This window comes from Crocuta crocuta, unplaced genomic scaffold, assembly GCF_008692635.1.
Source record: "Crocuta crocuta isolate KB4526 unplaced genomic scaffold, BGI_CrCroc_1.0 scaffold237, whole genome shotgun sequence".
Taxonomy (NCBI): Eukaryota; Metazoa; Chordata; class Mammalia; order Carnivora; family Hyaenidae; genus Crocuta; species Crocuta crocuta.
This window is the reverse complement of record NW_027531914.1, coordinates 1,757,932-1,782,389: the sequence shown is the minus strand read 5'-3', so window position 1 is coordinate 1,782,389 and position 24,458 is coordinate 1,757,932. Positions and strand designations below refer to the sequence as shown.

At 38.8% G+C, this 24,458-nt stretch overlaps 1 protein-coding gene and 1 pseudogene across 2 annotated transcripts in view; one reads left to right on the top strand and one right to left on the bottom strand.

Annotated features, from left to right (window-relative positions):
* Positions 1-13,646, bottom strand: part of COPS4 (COP9 signalosome subunit 4) — a 40,564-nt gene extending 26,918 nt beyond the window's left edge. Inside the window, exon 1 of one of the 2 annotated variants that reach the window (XM_077774746.1) lies at positions 13,342-13,646. In XM_077774746.1, coding sequence (XP_077630872.1) covers positions 13,342-13,415 — 74 coding nt within the window. In that variant the 5' untranslated portion in view covers positions 13,416-13,646. The remainder of the gene's footprint in view (positions 1-13,341) is intronic. The other variant, XM_077774745.1, reaches the window with a different exon arrangement.
* Positions 5,299-8,844, top strand: LOC144240463 (large ribosomal subunit protein P1 pseudogene; annotated as a pseudogene).
* Positions 13,647-24,458: the final 10,812 nt, after the last annotated feature.

The window sequence follows — 24,458 nt, the reverse complement described above, 5'->3', positions numbered from 1 at the left end:
AAGAAAGAGTGAATCTGTAACTCTTAGTTATTGGATCTAAGGTGCCACTTTTGGGGGAAAAAGTTTTAGTTTTGAATTTAAACGAAAAGAGTCAACTTCTTTTCAAATGCCTGACAGGATAAGCTATACTTATCTTCAATTGTGTATCACACAGACACACAAGAATGTTATTTGAGGTGACCCAGAACGCTTCCCTCTGGTAGACCTAATGAAACTAGGGTCACCAACAATAGGATAGTGTTGACTAGGCAGTGAAACCAAATATTAGAGATTGAATGTCTTAGTATGTACAAAATAAACTCCACCAAGCCAAATGTACTGATAGAATACTTTTTATGTTACCAAATGGTGCCTATATATTCTTTATTTGCAGTAACTTTAAATTTTAAATAATAAATTTCTAATAACTGTTCTAATATTCATGACCACATAAGATTCAAATCAGTACTCTAAAAAGGCTGGGAGAAATGCTAAAAATAGGAACAATGACAATTATCAGGCAGTGTCAAATTCCTTCCTAAAATGTAAACTCAATGAGGACAAGAATTTTTGTTTGTTTTGTTGACTGCTATATACACAATGCCTATATCAGAATATCACAAGCACTCAAATATTCAACAGTATTGGTAAATAATAAAACTGTATTTTATTTCTTAAACTGAGTGGTGGGTTCACAAGTATTATTCTATACTTTACTCCTTTTGTCTTCATAGTAATATTTATTAAAAGTATTAGGGGAACCTGGGTGGCTTAGCTGGTTGAGTGTCTCACTTCAGTCCAGGTCATGATCTCACGGTTCATGGGCTCCATGTGTGCTAACAGCATGGAGCCTGTTTAGAATTCTCTGTCTCCCTCTCTCTATGCCCCTCCCTGCTCACACATGCACTCACACGTGGACTTGCATTCGCACACGCTCTCCTTCTGTCTCAAAAATTAACATTAAAAAAATAAATAAATAAAAGCATTAGCTAATGCATTTTACAAACCTAACAGCACTGGAACTATTCAGAAAGTCATCCAGTATATAGTCAAGAAAATAATATACAAATAGGGGGAAAAATATATAAGAATAGAGTCCAAACTCATTTGAGTTTATGGTTTGTATTTTTAAGGCACACCCTCAAGCTACCATTCAACATTTAGTGATTTTCAACCCATAGAAGTCTCACAACCTTGGTTATATGATTTCTCAAAAACACAATGAATCAAACTGACTTTGAAAGAAAGGTATACTGAAGAAAAAAGCAAACTCCAAAAGAAGAGAGAAACTACTCTAATAAAGCAAAAGTACTACTAAGCTTTAAACTAAAAATTGTTATTTTTTAAATTGTTTTTAAAATTTGAGAGATAACATTCATCTATCTGAAAATTCATTAACACAGAATATCCTATTCTCTCTATACATACACATACACAGATGTGTACAAGTATTATTTCCCATATTTATATTTACACATTATAAATATACATGTATATTTACACATCAACTTTATTGCTCTAGGTATGTTTTAATTTAATACATTCAATGGTTTATTCTTTTTTGATTATTCTTCATACTCATATTCTTCATATTCATGGCTAAGCCTTCTTAATTTTACATCCCCATAATTATTTTATACTTACATTATTATGTTCAAAGATGACAATGTCTCACAGAAATTTTCTGATTAACCTAAGTTTTAAATTATTCTTTCATAATTATCAACTAATCTGTATTGAAAACACCACCCCCAAAAAACCCTAAAAAGTGATAAAAGTTTTATATTAACCGCATCATACAACTTGCCAGAGCATTACAAACTGCCTACTCAAACTCTCAATTTTTATGGATTAAGAAAGTGAGGTGCAGAGTTCGGGCTAGACATTATCTTTCTCCTTCTCTAATATATAAATTCTAGTATCTAAGGGGCACCTGGGTGGCTCAGTCGGTTGAACACCCAACTTTGGCTCAGGTCATGATCACGCAGTCCGTAAGCTTGAGCCCTGATAGCTTGGAGCCTGCTTCGGATTCTGTGTCTCCCTCTCTCTCTCGGCCCCTTCCCTGCTCGCACTCCATCTGTCTGTCTGTATGTCTGTCTCTCTCAAAAATAAATAAGTACTAAAAATAACTTTTTAAAAATTCTAATATCTAAGAATAAGAAATTACTTTTTCACAATAATAATATGGAATGACTAATAAACTTAATTTAAACCAGGGATGGAAATAATTATTTAATACTGCCATATAGAATCATCCAAAATTGGGCACCTAAGGTTTTTAAAATGCTATATAAAATTCTGTGCATGACACTAAAGAAATTTTAAATAACCTTGGTCTTTGAAGATATTATAATTAGGCAAATAAAAATGTAAATATCAAGTAATATTATCACGTATTAAATTACACTAAAAACTAACGTTGGAATAAAACTGAATATAAGAAATATGACTGTTAGAACTAATAAATGAATTCGGTAAAGTTGTAGGGTACAAAATCAATACTGAAAAATCTGCTCTGTTTCTATATGCTAATAACAAATTAACATAAAGAAAAAACATCCTATTTACAATTGCATCAAAAGGAATAAAATAACTAGGAATAAATTTAACTAAGATGAAAGATCTGTACACTGAAAAGTCTAAGACACAGATTAAAGAAATTGAAGATATAAATAAAAGGAAAACTATTCCATAGTCATGGATTGAAAGTATTACTATTGTTAAAATGCCCATACTACCCAAAGCAATCTACAGATTTAATGAAATCCCTATCAAAATTCCTGGGCACCTAGGTGGCTCAGTTAGTTAAATGCCCAATTCTGGCTTCAGCTTAGGTCATGATCTCATGGTTTGTGAGATATGAGCCCGTGTCAGCCTGATAGTAGAGAGAGAACCTGCCTAGGACTGTCCGTCTTCCTTCCTCTCTATCTGTCCCTCTCCAGCTCGTGTGTATACTCGTGTGTGCTCACTCGGTCTCTCTCTCTCTCTGAAAAATAAACATTTCAAAAAATTCCAAAGGCATTTTTCACAGAAATAGAATAAATAATCCTAAAACTTGTAAAAGACTCTTAATAACTAAGCAATCCTGAGGGGAAAAAAAGCGAAGTTGGAGGCATCACAGTGCTGATTTCAAGTTACTACAAAGCTACAGTAATCAAATGGTATGGTATCAACATAAAAACACACATATAGCTCAATGGAACAGAATAGAGAGCCCAGAAATAAACCCACACACAATGGTTAATTAATTTACAACAAAAGAGGCAAGAATATACAATGGGGAAAGGACAGTGTCTTCAATAAATGGTGCTGGGAAAAGTGGACAGCCACATGCAAAAAAAATGAGCCAGGACAGCTATCCTACTCCATACACAATAATAAACTCAAAATGGACTAAAGACTTGAATGTAAGACCTGAAACCATAAAACTCCTACAATAAAACATAGTTTGTAAGCTCCTTGACATTGGTCTTATTAGAATCTTTCTGGATCTGACTCCAGAAGCAGTGACTACAAAAGCAAAAATAAATAAATGGAATTACATCAATCTAAAAAGCTTCAAGTGGAGGAAACCATCTACAAAATAAAAAGGCAATTTATAGAATGGGAGAAAACACTTGTAAATCATGTATCTGGTAAGGGGATAATATCCAAAATATATTTTAAAAACTCATACAACTAGGGGTACCTGGGTGACTTCGTTGGTTGAGTGGCCAACTTTGGCTCACTCAGATCCGTGAGTCTGAACCCTGAGTCGGGCTCTGTGCCAACAGCTTGGAGCCTAGAGCCTACTTTGAGTTCTGTGTCTTCCTCTCTCCCTGCTCCTGCCCTGCTTGTGCTTGCATGCGCATGCTCTCTCTCTCTCTCTCAAAAAATAAACATCAAAAAAATTTAAAAACTCATACAACACAATAGCAAAAAAAAAAAAAAGTGATCAAAAAATGGGCAGAGGGACTTAACAGACATTTATTTTTCCAAAGAAGATATACAGATGGCCAAAAGGCACATGAAAAAAAATGTTCAACTCACTAATAATCAGAGAAATGCAAATCGAATCCACAATAACATATCACCTCACACCTGTTAGAATGGCTTTTATTAAAAAGAGAAGAACTAACAAGTGTTGGTGAAGAGGTGCAGAAAAGAGAACTTTCATGCACTGTTGGTGGCAATGTAAATTAGTGCAACTACTATGGAAAACAGTATGAAGGTTCCTCAGAAACAAAAACAAAAAAACGTCCACAATATGAAGTTTTCTTAAAAAAAAAAAAAAAAAAAAAGGGGGGTACCTGGGGGACTTAATTGGTTAAGCATGTGGCTCCTTGATTTCAGCTCAGGTCATGATCCCAGGATTGTGGGATGAAGCCCCATGACAGGCTCTAAGCTGAATGTGAAGCCTGCTTGAGATTCTCTCTTTCTCTCTCTCTCTCCTAGAAATAAGTAAAACATTAAAACAATTAAAAAAAAAAAAAGGGGGGTACCTGGGTGACTTAATTGGTTAAGCATATGGCTCCTTGATTTCAGCTCAGGTCATGATCCCAGGATTGTGGGATCAAGCCCCATGACAGGCTCTAAGCTGAATGTGAAGCCTGCTTGAGATTCTCTCTTTCTCTCTCTCTCTCCCTCTGCCCCTCCTACTTGTTTTCTCTCTCTCTCTCAAAAATAAAATAAAATAAAAGTTCACCCTGCAATCCAGCAATTAGTATTTATCCAAAGAAAATGAAAACATTAGTTTGAAAAGACATGTAAATTATGTTCACTGCAGCATTATTTATAGTAGCCAAGATATGGAAACAACCTAAGTGTCCATCAATGAATGGATGGATAAAGAAAATGTGGTATGTAAACACAACTGAATATTATTCAGCCATAAAAAAAGAAAATCTTGCAGAGCACAACAAGATGGATGGATCTTGAGGGCATTATGCTAAGGGAAATAAGTCAGACAGAGAAAGACAATACCAAATGATGTCTCTTACAGTGGAATCTAAAACAAAACAAAACCAAGCTCAGATACAGGGATCAGACTGGTAGTTGCCTAAGGCATGGAATGGGGGATGGGCAAAATGGGTGAAAGAGGGCAAAAGGTACAAGCTTCCAATTATAAAATAAATAAGGCATGGGGATATAATATGCAGCCTGGTGATAGTTAATAATACTGTGTATGGCATACTTGAAAGGTGCTAAAAGAGTAGTTCTTAAAAGTTCTCACGACAAGAAAAGATTTTTTATAAGAATAAAAAAATAGATGTTTCTTTGAAATTAAGATATCTATCAATAGCCATTAAATACCATTTTAATGCCATTAAAATGTGAAGCATGGTTTCCTCCATTCCTGCTAAGATGCTCAGTCCTGAGGAAGCTAAGGTGGTGCTGGGGTGAGGCTGTCATTTCATCTTGCGACTAGCACTAGCAGCCCTGACTAGCACTAGCACCCCCGACTAGCTCTAGCACCCCCGCAGCTCTAGCACCCCCCGGCTCAGCCCTGGCTCAGCACCCCGGCCTCCGTCTTGGAGCTCGACTGCATCAATTCCATCCTCATCCTGCAGGTCGAGGAGGTGATAGAGGAGGTGATAGTGATGGATAAAGATCAATGCCCTTGTTAAAGTAGCAGGTGCGAATGTTGAACCTTTCTGTCAGGGCTTGTTTGCAAAGACCCTCCGCAATGTCAACATCAGGAGCCTCATTTGCAAGGTAGGGGCTGGAGGACCCGCCCTAGCAGCTAATGCTGCACCACAGGAGGTCCTGCTTTTTCCACCATTGTTGCCCCTTGCTGTCAAGAAAGTGGAAGCCAAGAAAGGAGAATCAGAGGAGTCTGATGATAACGTGGGCTTTGGTCTCTTTCACTATGCTTCTTCTGTAATCTGTTCAATAAAAAGCTAAACTCCCTAAAAAAAAAAAAAAAGGTAAAACATGCAAGCCAGAAAAGATATTTGTAATCCATGTATTTGTCAAAAAAAGAAACTAAAACCCTCCTATCCAGAATATATTTAAAACACCTGTAAATCAGTAAAAAACAAACAATCCTATTAAAAAACAGACAAAATGCTTACATAGGCACTTCACTAGAGATAATATCCAAATGCCCAATAAGCATATTAAAGGTCCTCAACCTCAATACTCATTAGGTTAATGCAAATTATAAGCAAGGGAAATACCATTATACTTCCACTAGAATGAGTAATATTAAAAACACTAACGAACCTGAGTTTTGGTGGGGATATAGTTGAACTAATCTCATCTATTCCTGATGGGAGTGTAAAGTGATCTACACTCTGGAAAACCATCGGCAGTATCTACTAAAACTAAATATATGTCTACTCTGTAACCCAAATATTCTACTCCTGGGTATATATCCAAGAGGAACGAATGTCTACACCCACAAAAAGGTATATATATAAATATCCATAATAGCGCTAAACTAGAAAAAATCTAATGTCCATCAATAAGATAGTGAGGCCCACTAATAAAATGGAATTCTACAAATCAATAAGGAATGCTTCATTCATGAATGAATCTCACAGATACGATGTTGAGTGAAAAAGGACAAACACAAAAGGGTGTATACACTGAATGGTTCAGTTTATGTGCATTTCAAGAACACTCAACTCAACTCATGGGGACAGAGGTCAGAGTAGTGGTTATATTTGGGTGTAGTGACTGGGAAAGGACATGAGGGAACCTCTGGGCATGCTGAAGATATTCCCCAAGCTTATTCTGGATTACGTTGTTATATGTGTATGTATGTGAGAAAATGTATTGGTCTCTACTCTAAAGAGTAATGTACTTAATGCAATGTATTTTTGAATATCAAGATATATATTAACTTATATATATATTTTTAAGTTTATTTTGAGAGAGTACATGTGGGGGGGAAAGGGGCAGAGGAAGAGGAGAGAGAGAATCCCATGCCTGTCAAAACAGGAAACACTAGCACTTTGAAAATAAGATTACAATTTCTATTCTAAGGATCATCTAGGGAAACCAAAAAATTCTAAAGACTTTGTCATAGACAACTAGGTAACCCTCAGGCGACTGGCAGAAGGAAATGAAAACCCTCTCTGAAACGTTACATTCTAAGCCTCCAAATGTTTTCTGAAAGTATATTTTTAAATAACCTGCCCAACAAAGATTAGAAGGTACAGGACAATATGAAGGAGAATTAACAAAAGCAATAGACATAGCAACAAGCAGGGACTCCAGGTACTGGAACTATCAGAAAAACTGCAGTACAATTATTTTATAATGTTTACAAAGATAAACTCAAGCTTTAAAGTTTCAGCAAATATGGAAGTTGAGAAACTTAACAGAAGACCATGGGGAAAGGGAAAGAAAAAAAATAGTTACAGAGAGGGGGGCAAACCACAGAGACTCTTAAATACATAGAACTGAGGGTTGATGGGGGTGGGGGAGGCGGGGAAAATGGGTGACAGGCATTGAGGTCGGCAATTGTTGGAAAAGCGCTGGGTGTTGCATGTAAGTTATGAATCATAGGAATCTACTCCCAAAGCCAAGAGCACACTGTATACACTGTATGTTAGCTAACTTGACAATAAACTATTAAAAACAAAAAGTTTCAGCAAAAAACTGAAAACCATAAAAAGTGTCATTTGAAAAAAGAACGATTGGAATGCCTGGCTGGCTCAGACTCTCAATCTCAGGGTCGCGAGTTCAAGCACTGTGTTGGGCATGGAGCCTACTTAGAACAAAAACTTTTAAAAATTGAGCGCCTGGGTGACTAAATCAGTTAAGTGTCCAATTTCAGTTCAGGTCATGATCTTGAGATTTGTGAGTTCGAGCCCCACGTTGGGTTCTCAGCTGTGCGTGCAGGGCCGGCTTCAGACACTATCTCCCTCTCTCTGCCTCTCCCCTGCTTGAACTCTTTCTTTCTCTCTCTCAAAAATAAATAAATAAACGTTAAATTAAAAAAAAAAATATTTAAAAGAAAAAGGAACCACCAAAAACTATAGAACTAAAAACTACTATAACCACGCCTAAATACTCAGTGATGTTCTGAACAGCAGGTGACACTTCTGAAGAACTGATAAACTAAGAGTCAAGTCAGAAAAATCTACCCAGAATAAAGTGTTCAAGTGGTAAGTACAGAAGACAAAATAAGAGACATAAAGGTCCTAGTAAGAGGACCTAATGAACAAGGGTTTCACTGAAGTCCTAGAGAAGTAAACAGAATGGACACAGGCAACATTTGAAGATAAATATAGCCGAAACATCTCAGGACCATGAAAGGATCGAATCTATCTGATTCAACAACTGCAATGAAGCACAGCCACGCTAATGCACTATTTACACACAAAAACAAAACAAAAGACCACAATTCTTTAAAGAATGTTTTAAAGTTTATTTTTGAAATAGAGAGAGACAGCATGAGCGGGGGAGGGTCAGAGACACAGGGACATACAGAATCTGAAGCTGGCTCCAAGGGCTAAGCCGTCAGCACAGGGCTTGACACAGGGCTCCATCTCATGAACCACGAGACCATGACCCGAGCTGAAGTCAGACACTTAACCAACTGAGCCACCCAGGTGCCCCAAAACACAATTCTTTCACCTTCTGTATCTACAGAGCAATGTGAATTTGTAGCTCTTCATATTAACAGGTAGAGTTTTTCCCCTACCCTTTGATCTGGGCTTTTTTGATTAACAGAATTTGATAGAAGTGCCTATTCTAAACCTAGACAGACTTCAAGAGGTCTTGTGTCCTCTTCTCTTGGAACCCTGTTATGGCCACATGAACAAGTTCAGGCTAACCTACTGGATAAAACATGTAGCCCAGTCACCTCCACTGCTCCAGCCAATGCACTGCACTGAAACCGCACTGCCTACAGCTGACTACAGACACATGTAGGACCTCATGTGGAACCCAGATCATGTGGAGCAGAGAACCGTTCAGCTGGGCCCAGCCCAAACTGCCAACCAAAAGAATTATAAGGAAAGTAAATGACTGTTGTTTTAATCCACTAAGTTTTAGAGTGGTTTGTTTCACAGCAAAAGCCAAATGACAGATAAATATTAAAACAAATCCACACGGACACATCATAAAGAAGTTTCAGAAAATTAAACACAAAATCTCAAAAACAGGTAAGTGCTAATCTATTTAGAAGGAATTATCTCCTAAATGAGGTTGATCTTCAAACATTCCAAATATTTCAATGTAGTATTAAGTGGGAAAGAGTAAACAGGTATTCTAGGCAAAAAAAATAAATAAATAAATTACTACCTGAAATGTAGTCCAGTCTGGGGAAAATAATATAAGGTCAAAAGGTAGATGTGTTTAGAATTAAGGGCTATAAGCCAAACAGACAGGATGTATTACAGCCTTGCCACTAGCTATGTGGCCTTGAGCATGATATTTCACCTCTGTACTTGAGCTTTCTCATATGTAATGTACGTATTACCTGTTAAAGATTGAAATTAATGTAAACAAAGATGTAAACAAACATAACACTATATGTTAGAGAATTTCAGTCTTGAGATGGGAACCACTGAAACTTATATGTGGGAATAACAGAGAACCAGAGAATCTGAGTTACAACGGGCCCTGAAGATTATATAATCTATTCTCTAGTATGTGTGTGTCCTCCATCTTTTGACAGGTTTTTTTTTTATGTTTATTTTTGAGAGAGAGAGAGAACGAAAGGGAGAGGGCAGAGAGAGGGGGACAGAGAGAAGGGCTTTGCACTGTCAGCAGAGAGCCTGATGTGGGCTGGAGCTCATGAAAGGTGAGATCATAACCTGAGCTGAAGTTAAATGCTTAACTGACTGGGCCACCCAGGTGATCCATTTTTTGACATTTCTATTTCACTCTATTATTAGAAAGTTCTCATCCAAAGTCTACCTCTATAAGATAGAGGAGTCTATTTTCTTTTCTGCAAAATAGCCTTTCTAATAGTCAAAGAAAGCTAAAAGGTCTCCCATTATTCTTTTCTCTAGGCTAACAGTTTCTTGTAAAACGAAATGTTTAGACTCCAAAGACCTGCTATCATCTTCTGGGTACTTTCCATATAGAGAGCTGGGAAGGAGAAAAAAGGTCCTATTTTACAGAATTAACTAAACAAAGACCTATAATCCATAACATCATACTTGTCTTCAAAGAGATCACATTCTAACTGAAAAGGCAGACAAGTAAACAATTAAGTGCTATGGTAGAAGTAAACATTGTCTACTACTGGGCTAAGAGCAACTAATCAGGTACTCTGCTAGGGTAGTTATGAATGTGTGTTGTTGGGTGTTTAGAGAAGGCTTTTTGGAAGAAATAACATTGCAAATGAGTTTCAAAGAACTGGTAGATGTCAGTCAGGTAAAGAAGACAGGCTATCACAATAGCTACCTATTCAAATGCTCCTCTTCAAGGCTTTCCTCTCCTCTAAAGCTTTGTATGAGGATAATGAACACAATGCATAATATGTAGAAAAGCAGTTTATAAAATCTGCAAAATTGAATCTTTTATGGCCAGTTTCTTATATCGACTTTAAATGTTAATTCATAGTTATGAGAAGGCATTTCTTTGTTATTTTTTTTTTTGTTTATTTTTGAGAGAGCAAGAGAAACAGACAGAAATATGTGGAGGAGGGGCAGAGAGTGAGAGGAAGACATAGAACCCACAAATGGCAAGATCATGACCTGAGCCAAAGTTGGATGCTCAACTGACTGAGCCACCCAGGTGCCCCTTGAGAAAGCATTTCTTATTGAAGATTGGGCTAGAAAAGTAGATTAGACCAAGTAGGTTAAAAATAAGCTTTTTATGGTAGACAAATCTGGGTTCAAATATAAGCTCTACACCTTTCTAGCTATTCATTTATTCAACCAATACTTATTAAAGGACTACTCTGTTCCAGATATTCTGCTAATTGCTGGAAATACACATTTTCAATATTTTAGAAGTGAATTTACTCTGCCATTCCTTAACACACACTCCTTTGTCATTCAACTCCTAACACAAATCCCAAAACTACTAACACATTCCAAGAGTGTTTTTCTCACAGATGTGTAGCTGGCAGAAATGTTTGGTTATGAAAATAAATATCCTGACATGTTCTTGTCCATATAGGACCAGGTATGTACCTGCAGGCAAGGCCAAGACTTTCTTCAGAAAGCACTGGCTATCAGTTATCAGACACATTATTTCATTTAATCTTCACAGTAACCTCATCTGGTAGACTGTTAGAGTAATGGCTTCCAATGAATCATACTCCCATATGCCCATGCCTCTTTGCAATGTAACTTGACCACTCTTCCCATAAAGCGGTAGACTCCATTTTTCCTTTCCTTGAATCTGGACTGGTCATGTGACTTAGTTTGTTTCAGAAACTTGATTATTATGAGATTTCCATGGCTAGTCTTAAGACGTTTAACAGCTACCACCCATGGCCCTGTAAGGAACTACTGAGGTGGAGTGACAGACTCAGCCTGTAAAGAACTACTGAAGTGGAGTGACAGACTCAGCCAACAGCCTGATATACATGTGAGTCCATTTTATTTATTTATTTATTTTTTAATGTTTATTTATTCTTTAGGGAGAGAGAGCCAGAATGTGAGTGGGGGAGGGGCAGAGAAAGAGGGAGACACAGAATCCGAAGCAGTCTCCAGGCTCTGAGATGTCAGCACAAGAGCCCAACGTGGGGCTCGAACTCATGAGCTGTAAGATGATGACCTGAGCTGAAGTTGGACACTTAACCAACTGAGCCACCCAGGTGCCCCTATGTGAGTCCATTTTAATTCCACCAGCCTCAACTGAGCTGCCCGCTGACTCTGCGCCTGCATAAGTAAGCCCAGAATTGCACCAGCAAAACAGTCCAGTTAGCCCAAAGAATCCTGAAAAATAAAGAGTTGTTTTACACCACTAAGTTTTTCTTTGTTATACAGTAATAAACAACTAAAGTACCCTATATGATAGGTACTATTGTTTATCCCTAATTCAGAGCTGAGGAAGTAGATTCTTAGCTTAAGTTTCAGAATCCTGTGAGCACTTGAAAAACGTTATGTCTTCCGATAAGTAACATACTTTGTGTTCTTCAACAAATCAAAAAATAGAGCAAGCATGGGGGAAATATAAGCTGAACATGGTGAAAAATATATGCTTATTTTATTTTACTTTCACTACAATCTGTGAAAATTACATGCGAAAAGGATTAAGCCACGAAGACACATTCAACTTATTTACAACCCGTGGAATAAGTCAATATATGTATTGACTAACAGCTTTATATATAATAATAATTGTAACAATGACAATCTCGTGGCACTAGGTCAGACACTGTTCTAAGTGTATGTATAAGCATATATACATACACATGCTCATTTTGTCCTCAGACAAGAATAAGTCCTAGTATCCTCATATTCATGAGGAGAAAACTGCAATACATAGTAGCTACACCCAGGATACACAGCTAAATATCCCATTGATAAAACTAGATTATATATAACACCAGAGAAAAGACAGCAGAGCCTACATAAAGCCTGACAGTCAAGGTTTCAACAGCCAGGTGACAGCAGGTGTATCCCATTAATATAGATCAAAATAATCTCAGCTGCCAGAATATAAATATTACCATCAACTTGAGATTCGAACTTTGAACAGAATGCAAGTTCACTACAGAAGAACGGTGCTCTATAATCTACAAAGAGAAAAGGGGCAAATTCTTTCTTTCTTTCCATTTATCTATATATCTATCGAGAAAAGGGGCAATATCTACCTACCTATCTACCTACAATTCCGCGAAATTCCTCAACAATTCAGATTCCTGTAACATCACTAATTTAGACCTCCTGACCGACGTTGTGAGGGCATTCCTATGTGCCCCTCTTCAGAGGTGGTGGTACAGAGAACCTAAAACACAAGGACTCACAGAAGACGGTCTGGGTGGTTCTTAACAAGACAGCGGCCATACCTCCTCAGCCCCCGTCAGCCTCAAGAAACCATCTCTCAGAAAACTCTGCATCAAGATTCCAGATTATAATTTTCCCTCAATCAAAAAAGAAAGAAAAAAAAAAGCGACCAAAGAGAGACCAGAATTTGGTGTGATAGGCCAGCGGCAATGGGAACAGGCACCAGGGAAGGCTGAGAAGGCCATGGGAACAGCCGTCTCTCATACCGTGCTTCTTAAGAAACCGGTAAGGAAGCTATCAAAGATAGAACATGTTGACAGTCATCCCAGGTCTGTTGCCCCAAGGGCTGCCGGCACCAGCTTTCTGCGGCTCCCGATATTTGCGTCCACAAACCACCTCAGGCCCGCCCCCTTGGTCGTCAGGCCGGCCCCTAGCCTCACATCCCAAAGCCGCCATCAACCCAAGAACAGGTCTGTGGGTTCCCTCCCCACCTCCCAGGCCCCTGGGAAATACTCACTTGCCCGCCAGATCTTTATGAGAACCGCTCGAATTCATGAGCTGGGCCAAATCCTGCCGCACGGCTGCCGCCATCTTTCTTCCAGCTCAGCAGAGGCTGTCGGGCCTCTCACCCCCCACCTCCAAAAGAAAACGAGTGTAGTCCTCCAGAGTGCAGCTAGAGGGAACCCGAAGTGCCACAGAGTAGCTACTGTGTGGGCCAGAGCGTCTGGTGTGAGAGCCGGCTCGAGGTCCGTCCCCAGAGTTGAATGACGCGGGGATCCACTCAAGTCCGAGGCCCGCCCAGGATTCTCCCACGGGCCCAGGCTCGCACGCTCCCACTTTGGATTGGCGGATGAAGTTCAAAAGCGTATGTTGCTTGTGCAACTCCAGTAAGTGCCGGGTAGCCAAAATTACCGCGTTGTCATTAAGTTCCGCGTCTCACTTGTAGTTTACTGTTGTCCTTCGTTCTTTAAGACAGCCCTTAACTTGTGCCGAAGACCGCGTTGTTGTTATTTCCAGTTCACCACAGACTGGTACTGTTGTAAAATACAATAAAAACGTAAATGTTTCTTTTCTTATTTTGTACCTTTTATATAGGTTGATGATGCATCCCAGTTTGTCCAGGACGGTGCCATTTTCATCTGTTATCCTGGAGTATTTTTTTTTTTTAATTTTTAATGTTTATTTATTTTTGAGAGAGACAGAGAGTGAGCAGTGGAGGGGCAGAGAGAGATGGAGACATAGAATCCAAAGCAGCTCCGGGCTCCGAGCTGCCAGCACAGAGCCTGATGTGGGGCTCCAACTCACAGACTGCGAGATCATGACCTGAGCCGAAGTCGGCTGCCCAACCTACTGAGCCACCCAGGCACCCCTGTTATCCTGGAGTATTAATAACAAGCCCTCCACTGTAGAAACTTGTACCATTTGGATGACAGATTATATGGTTACCTGCCTTCATATGTAATTGTATTAATTACTCATATATTCTTAAAGAATTTCTTTCTTCAGATAAATATGTGTTTATCCTTTCCTGTGTTCACTAAAGGTAACACACCATATCATTATTTCCCTTGATTTTTTTCACTTTTTTTCGAGAACTTCCCATGTATGTCCAGAGAACTTCTTATACTTTTTGGCACAGAAGAGTATTACATATAATGAGTGAATGTCATAGTTTATTTAATTTTTATAGCTAGACACATAAGTTGTTCTTAATCAATCAACCAGTGCTGCAATAAGTAACTTCCTACCAACAATGTGTAGGAATGCCTACACATTTTTTGCCGTTCTGGTATGTGATAAATAGCATGTCCCCTCCATTGGGAAGGAGAAAGAAAAGAAGACCTGAACATGGAAATCCTTTAAAAAAGTAAAGTATATATTGCCCACCTCAATTCAGATCTCAGGCTGTTGGCAAGAATTTAGTCACATAACCATGCATAGCAACAGTGAGGCTGGAAATTTGATTTCCCTTTGGGCAGCTCTTTGCCTAAGAAAAAGAAAAAGATGAATTTAAAGGGACGATGAGTGGTGTCTACTACAATCTGTCTCTCTGATAACCTACATATCTGTGTGTATCCTTCTTGCAGTAAAACACTCTTACCCCTGAAGAAGAGAGATCAATTCCTTGTTCAGTTTCTATGCCAACTCAAAAAGCAGGATGTCTGATGATGCAAAACCCTCTCCATCAGATTGGGATAGGTCTTTCCATGGCCCAGTGTCATATGCACTATAAAACAAATTATCTGCCTCATATCCATACATGTAATACAAAATAACAGTGGAACAGGAACAGGATAACCACAGTTAAAACTCAAAAAAAGCAAGAATGTGAAACTCATAGCCGTTACTTGTCCATAGCAATGGTGGAATCCCAGGCAGGAATTATGAATACCCTAGTAGTGGAGCAAGTTACTTGATTAGACCCTGGTTCTGGTCCTTGAGAGGAGCTCCATTGTCCATTATACTCTGTGGGCCCCAGCTCTGCCCTAGGAATACAAGTTAACTGGATATTGGAGAATATTCCCTCTTTGGTGGAATGCGTTTGGACTTGGATGGAGAGCTTTTGTAGGTCAGGCTTTTCAGTATTTTTTTAACGTAATTTTGTTGAATATTCAGTAAACTCTGACTGCTTCCAGACAGTTTCAGGTTCCAGTAACCACACCCACAGTTGTTTCTAGAAATAGTTGTTAAACGTGGTGTATTTCCTGGCTTCTACACTCAAAGCATTCTTAACATCTTTTTAATGATGACAATCTTAAGGTTATCTGAAACAATAGGCTTAAGTGAGAAGAGAACTCTATTAATTTGATTTTTGCTTCAGTTTATCTTTGTTTTCTGTTGTTTTCTTGTTCATTTGTTTGCCAAGAAGTCTTAATGGGCTACGAGAAATCTCTAAGCCAAGTCTTCTCTTTTGGTATTTAGGGGTACATAAGCAGTTGGTTTTTTTCTACTTAGCGAAGCCCAAGAATTTCCAGACGTTCTATTTGCTTTTTACCCTGACTTCGAACTTTGTTTGTAATACCTTAATGAAAGCAAAAAGAAGCAGCCAAACATACAAGCTGGTTCTTTCCATGTACCTCCACTAGAGCTACAAGCTAGGCAGAAAAGTTGTCTGCCTTCCTGGTTATTGTAGGCAGCAGTTTGACCACACCGTTTGATATGACAAGGCCTCCCTTTTCTAGACTGCTCAGTACCCCTGCCCAACCTCTAAGAGAATCTACATGGTTTTGGGTTTTATTTACACCAGGGAGAAAAAACAAACAAGCATGGCACTGGGAACTTATTCTCTCTTTTTAGTTGCTTAGCAAGAAGTTAGCAAGGCACATGTGAATTGGCACATGTGAATTAGCAAATCCTAGTTCTATATTACCATGCAAAACCTTAGGTCTCGGCCCACACCTACTGAATCAGAACTGCCAATATTAACAAAATCATCTAGTAACGCTTGCACATAAAAGTTTGGGTAGCACTGCTCTAGCTTAGATGTCCACCCCACTAGATGAGTTCTTTCACTAAACTCTTGCCTATTAATGGCTATTAAAGCCATTTTACGGGGCACCTGGGAGGCTCAGTCAGTTAAGCATCTGACTTCGGCTCAGGTCATGATCTCATGATTCGTGGGTTCAAGCCCCGCATCGGGCTCTGTGCTGATGGCTAGCTCAGAGCCTGGAGCCTGTTTCAGATTCTGTGTCTCCCTCTCTCTCTGACCCTCCCCTGCTCATGCTGTCTATCTCTCTCTCTCAAAAATAAATAAAACATTTAAAAAATTAAAAAAAAAATAAAGCCATTTTCCTGGCCAGGAAACTCCCATTTTTATACAACCAACTAGTTGATCTCTACCCCCTCACAATTTCCCTACAGATATGCAGAGGAAGTCATCCTGGGGTCCTTTTCCTGGTGCATTTTCCACTCTGTGTCCCATTTGCCCAGCTCAAATATGCCTATGCTCAAAGAGCATAGGTGATTGCATATGTTCTGCTCTTTTCTGAGCATCCATCCTTACTCTACATTTATTCCACATGTTGCTGATGCTGTTTGACAAAATTATTCTAGAGTCATCTCGTGTGTTTTCTAGCCTAGACCCAGAATCAATTGTTTCACCAAGAAGCCCTTATTCCTTTAGATCCTTTTAGGAAAGATAATTACAGATAGCAACCTGAGTGCTAGGGATGCTCATTGCTACTGTCTTCATAATTTGGGGACATTTTCATAGGACAGAACTAGGAAATATATACATATTTTAAGGATAAACTAAGTCATGAGTTCATACTGATAGTTCAAATTCCAATTTAGGTGATTTTACTTAACCTCTTCTGTATTACATCTGGATCTCCTTCCACATCCAGAATCCTGGTTCACAAGTACATAGGAGATATTCCAAAATTATTCATGTCATTCACCTTACATTGTACACACAACAACTTCAGAATAACAATACTAATACTACTATCCCCAATATCATTGCTGAAGAATTCAACATTTTCCTGCTATTTCTGTCCCATTTACTCTCATTTTTCATAATTGGACTATATTATTGTGAGCACATAGAGCTATTATATCTATACTTTCTTCCTCTTAGTCCTCATTTAGTCTTAGTTCTTTAAGTAACACACATGCAATGCTCACTGTCGGCTTTTATATTGAGACATCCCTAGTCATTTTAGTTGATGGAAGCTAGTTCTTTAATAGGTTTCTCAGGAAAGGCTCCTGGAAGACATAATTATAAATATTCCTGTATTTGGAAACATCTTGTGCCCTTTACATTTGAAAAACCAGGGGCATCACTTAAGCGTCCAACTTTGGCTCAGGTCATGATCTCGCGGTTTGTGGGTTCGAGCCCTGCGTCGGGCTCTTTGCTGACAGCCAGCTCAGAGCCTGGAGTCTGCTTCTGATTCTGTGTCTCCCTCTCTCTCTGACCCTCTCCTGCTCGCGCTGTCTGTCTCTCTCTCTCAAAAAATAAATAAATAAATAAATAAAACATTAAAACTAAAAAACCAGTTTTGTTAGATATAATAATCCTTGACTCACTTTTCTTGAGAATCTGCAATGTGGTGCTCCATTTTCTCATGACCTAAAGCCTTGCTGAAAGATATCTCATGTGAGTTTAATTTTCTTTCCCTTTTAAGTCACCTAGTCTTTTTGCCTAGATGCCCTCCACTTTTCCCCCCTTTAACATCAAGTAATTTTACCAGACCAAGTGTTGGTCATTCTGGGTCAATATTCTTTGGTATACAGTGTGCTCTTTCAGTAGAGAGTTTCAATATCTATTCAATTTTTCATTAACATTATAATTATAATTTTTGTACTTGTTCTAGTCCTTTGGTTTCTTTTCTTGTAAACTACTGTTGTCTTTCTGTTACATCATCTTTATCTCTCTTAATATTAGTCACCTTTCCTCAAAATCTTTTTATTTTTTCACATTTTTTTATTACGATTTTTGTTTCTTTTCACTCTATTTCTCTTACGGCATTATCTGTCACTTTTATTTACTCCTGGTTGCCTACTAGTTGAGTCTTCATTTCTAAAATGATTTTTTTATTTCTAATTCTTACCTGAGTTCTGCCACTCATTCTGGGTGTTTCATTTCTTATTATGCTGTTCTGTCATGTCCTGCATCATTTCTTTCCAATTTAACTAGTATGAAAAGTGTATTAAGGCTCATCTTCTTTTCAACTTAACTGGTGATTATCTTCCCTTTTCTGATATTCACTATCACTTTTTCTTTAACAATATATGAGGACAGGTTTTCAGTCGTATCCTCACTTCTGGACGCCTTTGTCTCCCATGGCCTGTGTCAAGGCATTTACCTCAGTAAATGAGATGCATAGAATATTTTACTTCCACATCCTTTGCTTCTAGTTGAGACTTTGAGAATATACTGACTTTGGGCCCCTCCACCCTTACCTAATTCCTCAGTTTCCTTGAGCTAGGTTGGCACTTTGTTCCATTTCAGCAAGCACTTGCTTTTCTTTTGCAGTATGTCTCCTCTATTTTAGGAATCACTAATTTAACACTTGCGCTATAATTCCCAGCTTCATTGTCATTATTCTCTTACATTACTATATAAATTCAAACTAAATTAATCGTCACAGATTCCCCTTTTCTTCATCTGCACTGTCTTGATACGAAGTTTTTGCTCTGATTGTTTTGTTGTTTGATAGTGCTCACTATTTAAAGTTTTTTAAAAATATTTATTTGTTTTTGAGAAACAGAATGAGAGCAGGGGAGGAGGCAGAGAGAGGGTGATACAGAAGCTGAAGCAGGCTCCAGGCTCTGAGCTGTCAGCACAGAGCCTGACACAGGGCTCGAACCCATGCACCATGAGATCATGATGTGAGCTGAAGTCAGACACTTGACCGACTGAGCTACTCAGGCTCCCCTGATAGTGCTCACTCTTAACTGATCCCTCAGAGGCTGTGCGAGGGTAACGTATTTGTGAATCTGTGCATATTGATGGTTTAATGGGTTTTGACTGAGCTCCTGTTCTTTTCCTTCGGTGACCTTTGAAATATTACTACATAGTTTTTCAGTTTCCAGGATTTCAGATGAGAAATCCAATGCTAATGATTTATCTCCCTCTCTTCCTCTCCCACCTTTCTTCTTTTTTCCATTCTCTCTCTCTTTCTTCTCTTTGAGAGACTGAGTATGCAAACAGACAATGGCAAGACCGTATGTAAAAATAAAACTGACCCAGGGCTCCTGGGTGACTCAGTTGGTTAAGCATCTGACTCTTGATCTTGGCTCAGGTCATGATATCACAGCTTGTGAGTTCAAGCCCCACATCAGGCTCTGTGCTGACAGTGTGGAGCCTGCTTGGGATTCTCTCTCCCCCCCTCTCTCTCTCTGCACTTGCCCCGCTCATGCTGTCTGTCTGTCCATCTCTCTCTCAAAATAAATAAATAAACTTAAAAACATAAATAAAACTGACAAAATAGTCTACAGCAACCAGTCCAGGAAAGCAGCTCACCATCTGCAGCAGCCATCCCAGGAAGCCAAACAGCAGCTGTAGTTATCAGCCCCAAATGACCAGCGCTTGATTAATCACTGACAGCTTCCTGAATTTTTGCCCCAACCAGTAAGGTAAGCCAAATACTCACCTAACCAATTACATAGGATACCCAACTTCTAGGTAGCTTTCAACAGCTCCCCCATGCCAACAACCTCCAACCAGGGCACACCTGAATTCCCTTTTCCCCTATAAAGCTTTCCATTCTTCTGCCTGCCTTTGAGTCTCTGTCAAACACAAGTGATGGTGTCCCAAATCCCTTGCTGTAGAAGCTCTGAGTTAATAGCCTTCGATTGTTCTTATTTGGCTTTGTTTTTTTCTGCACCTTTATTCTTCTCTTTCTCCCTCTTTTTCCTCCTCCTCTTTTTCTCCACTCCTCCTCCCCCAGCCCCAGTCTCCTTTGTTCTTGTTTTTCTTCTTCTTTTTGTAAGTAACTTGTTCTTTCCACCTATAAGTTTTAAAAGATCTGCTCTTTATCTGAATTTTCCTCAGATATGCCTAGATGTGTCTTATCTCATTGATGTTACCTGGAACTCAGTGACCCCTTTCATTTGCAGACATACATCTATCTTTACGTCAGGGAAATTTTTTATTATTATTTGTTTAATTATTACCTCTCTTTTATCTGTTCCTTTCTCTCCTTCTGCAATTCAAACAGTCATATTTCAGGTCTTTTGGATGTATCTTCAAAGTAATGTGCCTTTTCCATCATAATTCTCTCTGTTTTTTTTGCTCTGTGTTTTGAGATATCTTTTCCACTTTTCAGGCCACTTAGCAAAATTCAATCATTCTTCAATGTATCATCAATTTCGTGTTTTTTAAAATCATGATTCCATTTGTTTACTTGTGTAAAAATGTTATAGCTGCTTTATTTATAATAGCCTCAAGTGAAAACAACCCAAATGTCCATCATAAGGAAAGTGGATGGAGAAACTGTGGCATATGCATTCAATAGAATACTACTCTATTGTAGAGTAGCATTAGGAGGGAAAAAACTACAGATATATGCAAGAACATGGATGAATCTCAAAACATTATACCGAGTGAAAGAAATCAGACCTGGGGGCGCCTGGGTGGCTCAGTCGGTTAAGCATCCAACTTCGGCTCAGGTCATGATCTCGCGGTTTGTGGGTTCAAGCCCCACATCAGGTTCTGTGCAGACAGCTAAGAGCCTGGAGCCTGATCTGTGTCCTCTCTCTCTCTGCCCCTCCCCCACTCATGCTCTGTCTTTCTCTGTCTCAAAAATAAATAAACTATAAAAAAAAGAAAAAAAAAGAAATCAGACCTTAAAAAGTAAGTATAAAAGTCCTTCTGCATGAAGTTTTTTTGTTTTTTGTTTTTAAGTCCAAAGCAAGCTCCAGGATCCCAGCTGTCGGCAAAGGGCCCAACACAGGGCTCAAAGTCATGAACTGTGTGATTATGACCTGAGCCAAAGTCGGACACTTACCCGACTGAACCACCCAGGTGCCCCTGAAATTCTAAGTGAAACAAAACTAATCTGTGGTGATAGAACATCAGAAATTGCCTAGGAAGGGGGAAATGGGGAACAATGGTAATTTACTGGGGAAGTAGCAGGAGGTGATGGAAATATTCTATGTGTTTACAGAGGTGTGGGTTGTGTGGATGGTATGGTATGGATGTATCAAAGTTCATTGCACTGTACACTTAAGATCTGTGCATTTTATTGAAGGTGAAACCTCAATTTAAAAAGGGAATAAATGGTTTCTGTTCAATAGTCTTGTGTGTGTGTTGAATGTAGTCTTCATGAGGGCTTTTATTTATGTATTTATATATTTATTGTTTAAGATGTCTTTGGTCTTTTTTAGCAGTTTCAAAAGCTAGTGCTCTATCAGCTTCAAAGGAAGAGAAGTTTCAGTGCAACTATTCTGCTTCCTCAAACCTTCCCTTTGTCAGAATGACCAGCAAGTCCTTTTTCTTTTTTTTTTAATTTATCTCATTTTATTATATTTTTAATTGACGTATAATTAACATGGCATTATATTACTTTCAGGTATACAATACAGTGATTCACCAGCTCTACATACTACTCAGCACTTATCACAGTGAGAGTACTCTTAATCCCTTTTATCTGTTTTACTCATCCCCCTCCCCCGGTCTCCGCTCTAGCAACCACTAGGTTGTTTTCCATGTTTAAGAGCCTGTTTTATTTGTCTATTTTTTCTTTATTTGTTTTGTTTATTAAAGTCCACATGTGAGTGAAGTCATATACTGTTTATTTTTCTCTGACTTCTTTCACTTAGCATTATACCCTCTAGGTCCATCCATGTTGTTGCAAATGGCAAGATCTCATTCTTTTTTATACATTTATACATATACATATACATATATATATATATATATATCCCACATCTTCTTTATACATTCTTCTATCAGTGAACACTTGGGCTGCTTCCATATGTTGACTATTGTAAGTAATGCTGCAACAAACATAGAGGTACATTTATCTTTTTGAATGAGTGTTTTGTTTTTTTTTTTTTTTTGGAAAAATACCCAGTAGTGGAATTACTAGATCATATGGTAATTCTATTTTTAATTTTTTTTTAAAGAATCCCTGTACTGTTTTCCACAATGGCGGTACCAATTTGTATTCCCATCAACACATGAGGGTTCCTTTTTTCTCCACATCCTCACCAACACTTGGTATCTCTTGTCTTTTTGATTCTAGCTGTCTTGACAGGCAGAAGGTGGTATCTCACTGTGGTTTTGATTTGCATTTCCCTGATGATTAGTGATGTTGAGCATCTTTTCAAGTATCTTTTGGCCATTTGCGTGTCTCAGCAGGTTCTCCTAAGAACAGTACCAGGTACCATCCTCCCACTTGGAGGACCATGGATCTTCACGGGCTCTACTCTTCATTATCCACTATGTTCTGATGCTCTTCCCTTTCTATCTCTAGACTCACTATAACGTGAGCCTTCATTGATGCCATCTAGTGCCCAGTGAGTCTGTCTGCTGATTCCCATGTATTCATGTTTCCGTTGGGGTCATATAGTTGAATTGGGAGTGGGAAAGAAGGGTGAAAGATATGTGACAGTATGATTCATTTTTATAAACTAGCTGGTATCCAGAATTGTGTGCCATGTATTTAGTAAACAATCAAGAAATAGTTGTTAAATTGAGCAAAGAACATAGTTGGGCAAATAAAGAGACCTAGAAAATCCAAGCATTATTGAATGTGATGTTTCCATTTCAATCTCCCTTCTCTGGAGGTGGCACTAAAGTCAAGGAACATAGAAATCCAAAGGTTGAGTTGGGACGAGCACTGAGTGTTATATGGAAACCAACTTGACAATAAACTATGAAAGAAAAAAAAAATCCAAAGGATAAGTAGGAACTAGTGTTAGTGAGGTAGAGAAGATGGTCCAAATCTGCCACCAAGTGCGGGAACAACCAGAAGCAACTAGTGAAATCTGGGTTGTAAAGCAAGAGCTCTGAGAGCTAGAAAGACAAGTACGAAGGGGTGGGTTAAGAGAGTAAGTAGAAGTAAAATCTGTGATGAGCACTGCAGTCTAACAATAGATAACCCTCAGACCCTCTTAAAAACTTAATACCTGGAGGACTTCCAGCTTCTGCCTACGTGCAGAAGGCTGGAAAGGGCGTTGCTCCCATAACAGTAAGCTAGGCAAGCTATAAAGTCCTAACTTTTATTGAGCCATCAGAGAGCTGAGGGCAACTTCCTAGCCTGAATCTAAGGAAAGACAAGTGCTTGTGAACACAGATGAGATGAGTCATCTGTGGCACAGCATGTGAAGGAAGATGGAGCAGCCAGTCAAATAGCAAAGAATTGTGCTAAATATGTAAATAAATTGCTAAAGACTGTGTATGGGCTTGCATGCTCCTAGAACCCCAGGGAAACCAGCCGCCACACAGTAAGGGGAGTCCACATCTGTTAACTGGCTCTTCTCCAGGGAAGATGTTTTGTGATTAAAAGAGAAAAAAAGGGGGCGCCTGGGTAGTTCAGTCGGTTAAGCATCCAACCTTGGCTCAGGTCATGATCTCATGGCTCATGAGTACGGGCCCCGTGTTGGGCTCTGTGCTGACAGCTCAGAGCCTAGAGCTGCTTCGGATTCTGTGTCTCCCTCTCGCTCTGTCCCTTCCCTGCTGATGCTCTTTCCCTCAAAAATAAACATAAAAAAAATAAAATGTTAAAAAAAAGAGAAAGAAAAAGTTTCTAGTCTCTCTAGAGGCAAAAGTCTTCTTCCTCTGTTAGGTAGAAGATGAGCACATTCCTTCAAACACATTAAACTCTGGGTCCAGGTACAAGTGAGCAAGATCAAGAGACTCGTTGATAGCACTTGCCTGTCTGTGTGAACCCTTCTTTCAAGTTCTTATATCCTATTTCGAGATGTGCCTTTTCTCAGGTTGCCTGACATTGGAAATACTCACTTCCTTCAAGGGTAAAGCCCACTCCTAACACTAGGGATGGTTACATTCTTAGCAAGACAAGTGCTGGCGTATCCACAGGGGATATGTTCTAAATCTCCTAGTAGATGCCTGAAACTGCAGATAGTTCTACACCCTATATATACTATGCTTTTTCCTGTACATACATACCTATGATAAAGTTTAGTTTATAGGCACAGTAAGAAACTAACAATAGGTAATAA